This window comes from Pollachius pollachius (genome assembly GCF_949987615.1).
Source record: "Pollachius pollachius genome assembly, chromosome: 7".
NCBI lineage: Eukaryota > Metazoa > Chordata > Actinopteri > Gadiformes > Gadidae > Pollachius > Pollachius pollachius.
The window spans coordinates 932,408-937,407 of NC_136940.1; the positions used below are offsets into that span (position 1 = coordinate 932,408).

A 5,000-nucleotide genomic window follows, 5' to 3' on the forward strand; every position below is an offset into this window, starting at 1 on the left:
TTTTAGATAGTGTGCTGGTGTGTGTAGTGAGGGTTAGACAGTGACCAGGTGTGTAGTTTTAGATAGTGTGCTGGTTGTGTGTAGTGAGGGTTAGACAGTGACCAGGTGTGTAGTTTTAGATAGTGTGCTGGTGTGTGTAGTGAGGGTTAGACAGTGCCTCAGTTCTGTCCCAGAGCCTCAGAATAGGTTCAACATCTGAGGCGTGCGACTGCCTCAGTTCTGCGATTGAATTATTTAGACGTTGCAGGAGTTCAGGGAAACTCTGGGAAACTTCCTTTCATCACACATTTGGGGACATATTTACATGCCTTAGTTTACGAATGCAGATGACAGATGTTGGAAAAGTCGCCCGTCAAGAATGCTTTGGGATGATCCGTCTATCTGGTAGTACTGTTTATTTCAAACCTCATTTACACAGTGAAACTAAACATGCATTTCTTTATGAAGTAAATGGTGATGGCACTGCATTTATCCATCGCTTTCTTAATCAGTGTTCACTCAAAGCGCTTTACAATACTGCCTCACATTCACCCATTGATGCACACATTCACACCCCGACGGCGGAGTCAGCCCCCCAGGGCGACAGCCAGCTGGTCAGGAGCAGTCAGGGGGGGCGTCTCGCTCAGGGACCCCTCCACACTGTCATCTTAGGAGCTGGCGGGGATCGAACTAGCAACCTTCCGGTAACCAGCCGACCCGCTCTGCCTCCAGAGCCACAAGTGGAATGGTGACGAAACAGTGGACACAGCCATGTGCGCTGAAGTTGAATGAACTGGTTTATTCCAGCCCTGTCTGCCACTCCGCCATCGGAGCGTCGGGATGACAGCAGCCATCATGCTGTTGATGTTGTTTGTCTCCATGGAGACACGAGGACGGGGGCCTCACCAGGGGTCCTGCAGGCAGGGGGCGGGCCGGGGCTCGGCGGATCTGATTGGCCGTGGCTCAGGGACCAGGGCCGGGGTTGTGGGGGGCGTTACGTCTCACACTCAGATTAATAAACATCAGTGAGCCGGGCGGTAATGAGGCTCTGCTGGGACGGGCGGGAAGGAATCAGAAGGGGGTCATTATTTACAACATTATGGGATGCAGAATGAATGATGAATATGTAAAGTGTTGATGTGGGTCGTTCCTCTGAAGGGGAGCGTGGTGGGACAGAGGCTGTGGACCTCCGGGGGGGGGATCAGGAGGCGAGAGGAGGCTGCCTTCACCCTGTAGGACCTCTCTGTCCTGACCTCTGTCCTGACCTCTGTCCTGACCTCTGTCCTGACCTCCGTCCTGACCTCCGTCCTGACCTCTGTCCTGACCTCTGTCTCTGTCCTGACCTCTGTCCTGACCTCTGTCCTGACCTCGTCCTGACCTCGTCCTGACCTCCGTCCTGACCTCTGTCCTGACCTCTGTCCTGACCTCTGTCCTGACCTCTGTCTCTGTCCTGACCTCTGTCCTGACCTCCGTCCTGACCTCTGTCCTGACCTCTGTCTCTGTCCTGACCTCTGTCCTGACCTCTGTCCTGACCTCTGTCCTGACCTCTGTCTCTGTCCTGACCTCTGTCCTGACCTCCGTCCTGACCTCTGTCCTGACCTCTGTCTCTGTCCTGACCTCTGTCCTGACCTCTGTCCTGACCTCTGTCCTGACCTATGTCCAGACCTATGTGCAGACCTGCATGTAGAATCCTGCATGACTTCTCTCCAGAGACTGTTGATTGGACGAACAGAGACACGAAATACAATTAATGTTTTCAAATCGATTGAAGAATCAATGTGGCCATGCAAGATAAGGATATTGGTTCTTAAATCAGTTAGGTTCCTTCTTTAGGTTAATAGGTTCAACAGGATCCTACTGAAGCGAACAGAGCTGTGTAGTGCAGTGCCACGGTGAACTGAACGCTACTCTGTGGGGGCTCTGGCATGGCTTCAATGGATCGAGGATTGCAAATAACATTAACGATAAATCTTTTATATTTATTATTTAGTCGTTTTTATGAATATTGTTGATGGCCATTACAACTTCTTCTGTTGCACCACGTTGGCTCTATAAAGCGCCGTCAGATGTTGTTTTAATGAAGAGATTAACCTTGTTATCTGGGCTACAGGTAACCTGGACAGACCAGAGCCGTGGAGCCAGGCCCCAGCGGAGCCCACTGAAGATTAGCTCATAGCAGAACAAACCCCCCATCTGCCTTTGAAACATTAAAGAACACAGTGAAGGAACCCCACATTCACCGCTGCCCTCATCAGTGTGTCCCCGGGATCAGCCATTAATCACTCCCAGTCACACGCGCACACGCACACACACTGACGCACGCACACACAGACACACAGACACGCACACACAGACACACACACACACACACACACACACACACACACACACACTGACACACAGAAACACACACACACCCACGCAAAACGCTCACACTCGCTAGCACACATACATACTACCTACACACACACACACGCACGTACACGTACGCAGACCCCCAGCGAGACCCCCTGCGGCCGGCGGACCATGCCCGTGGACGGCGGGTTCTCCTGGAGGAGCTAGCCGTCCTCAGACCTCCAGAGGAACCCTAGAGAACCGGCATGGCCGCCCCCACGGTTCTGCTGCTGTTCTCCGCCCTCTGGCTCCGAGGGGCCGGGTCGGAGAACCCCCCGCCGCTGCCCCCCCCAGGAGGAGGGGACCCCGTTCCCAACGGGTCTCCTCTGGAGGGGGGAACGTGGAACCGGCCTCTTCTGGAGGCGGGCGGCGGGTCGGCCTCCGCGCTGGCGGGGGGCGGGGCGCTGCAGCTGCTCCAGAGCCCCGCCCCCCCGCGCCCGGCCGGCCGCCGGCGCCGCAGCTGGCTGTGGAACCAGTTCTTCGTGATCGAGGAGTACCGGGGGCCGGAGCCCGTGCTGATCGGACGGGTAGGAACCGGAACCACCACCGTAGAACCACACCGTAGAACCACACCGTAGAACCTCACACTGTAGAACCACCACCGTAGAACCACGCACCGTAGAACCACACCGTAGAACCACCACCGTAGAACCACGCACCGTAGAACCACCACCGTAGAACCACACACCGTAGAACCACGCACCGTAGAACCACGCACCATAGAACCACACACCGTAGAACCACACACCGTAGAACCACCACCGTAGAACCACCACCGTAGAACCACGCACCGTAGAACCACACACCATAGAACCACCACCGTAGAACCACACACCGTAGAACCACACACCGTAGAACCACCACCGTAGAACCACTACATAGAACCACGCACCGTAGAACCACCACCGTAGAACCACCACCGTAGAGCCACACACCATAGAACCACACAACGTAGAACCACCACCGTAGAACCACGCACCGTAGAACCACCACCACAGAACCACGCAACGTATAACCACCACCGTAGAACCACGCACCGTAGAACCACGCACCGTAGAACCACGCACCATAGAACCACACACCGTAGAACCACACACCGTAGAACCACCACCGTAGAACCACCACCGTAGAACCACGCACCGTAGAACCACACACCATAGAACCACCACCGTAGAACCACACACCGTAGAACCACACACCGTAGAACCACCACCGTAGAACCACTACATAGAACCACGCACCGTAGAACCACCACCGTAGAACCACCACCGTAGAACCACACACCATAGAACCACACAACGTAGAACCACCACCGTAGAACCACGCACCGTTGAACCACCACCATAGAACCACGCAACGTATAACCACCACCGTAGAACCACCACCGTAGAACCACGCACCGTAGAACCACCACCGTAGAACCACACACTGTAGAACAACACACCTTAGAACCACATACCGTAGATCCACCACCGTAGAACCACACACTGTAGAACAACACACTGTAGAACCACACACTGTCGAACAACACACTGTAGAACCACACTGTAGAACCACACACTCTAGAACCACACTCTAGAACCACACACCGTGGAACCAAGCACTGTAGAACCACACCGTAGAACACACACACACACACTAAAAAACACACACATACAAACACACACACACTAAAACACACCCACACACACCAGCAGCAGAATATGTCAGAATATGAATATGTTTCTTCTGTGGGTTAAAGCAGGCTTCTCTTTCTTGTGATGTTTGAGCGCTATGACGATGCTGGGAGAACCTCTCTCTAGGGTTCTCCACATCCTCTCCACATATCCGCACATCTCCTCACATCTCCTCAGCCCTCCTCCCAACTCCTCCCAACTCCTCCCAACTCCTCCCACCTCCTCCCACCTCCTCCCTTTCCTCCAGCAGTGTCTGGGGGAGCAGAGAGCAGGGGATGATATCTGCTGTAATGCTGCTGCCTTCACGCTGTACCCTGCATACTTTATCTGACGCCTCCGATTGGATTCACAGCCGCCGCCGTGTATACCTCATAAATGTTTAATCCTCCTCCCTGCCTGTTATTGATATCGTCATGGAGATGTGAGCCACCAGGAGCCTGCTGCTGCACGGCCTTCAGCGAGGATCACAGCGGCCCAACCGTTGGCCGTCTGAAACGTTTGGGGGCACTCAGATTTTAGGAACAAATCTGTTCTGTGTGCTCAGCTGTGTTTAAAGCTTTCGGAACCGCGCAGACAGTGTCTGGTTCGATTCAACATGCAAAGTCTGAGAGCGTTAGCGGCTGAGGATTGTAGCCATTGGATGCTCTGATTGGTTAACTAGTGACTCAGCATGGTGTTTGGGAGGGGCAGACTAGCGCCGTCCGATGGTAAGGAGACTTATTGCCTCTCGCGCAAGCGCAGGAGGTACACGCTGCTGTGCAGTAGGCAGTAGACTTCAAGGGGTGTTTCAATGCCACTTTTCTGCCAAACGGGTCGGACGAGAGGCAACGGAGTGGTCAGAAAAAGACAGCTGGCCGTTGGTTTGAGTCTGGGTGGTGTGTGGCCCCTTTAGACACCCTGGGGTGCTCTGGGGTAAAGCGTCACCCCTTGGTGCCCTGGGGTGATACGACA

The 5,000-nt window shown here is 54.3% G+C and overlaps 1 protein-coding gene across 1 annotated transcript in view; it reads left to right on the plus strand.

Moving 5' to 3' along the window:
• Positions 1–2,579: 2,579 nt before the first annotated feature.
• The window catches only part of LOC307077804 (cadherin-24-like), a gene marked incomplete at both ends in the record, with an annotated part of 24,148 nt that continues 21,727 nt past the window's right edge, over positions 2,580–5,000 (plus strand). The window contains one exon of the mRNA XM_079739278.1: positions 2,580–2,900. Coding sequence (XP_079595404.1) covers positions 2,580–2,900 — 321 coding nt within the window. The remainder of the gene's footprint in view (positions 2,901–5,000) is intronic.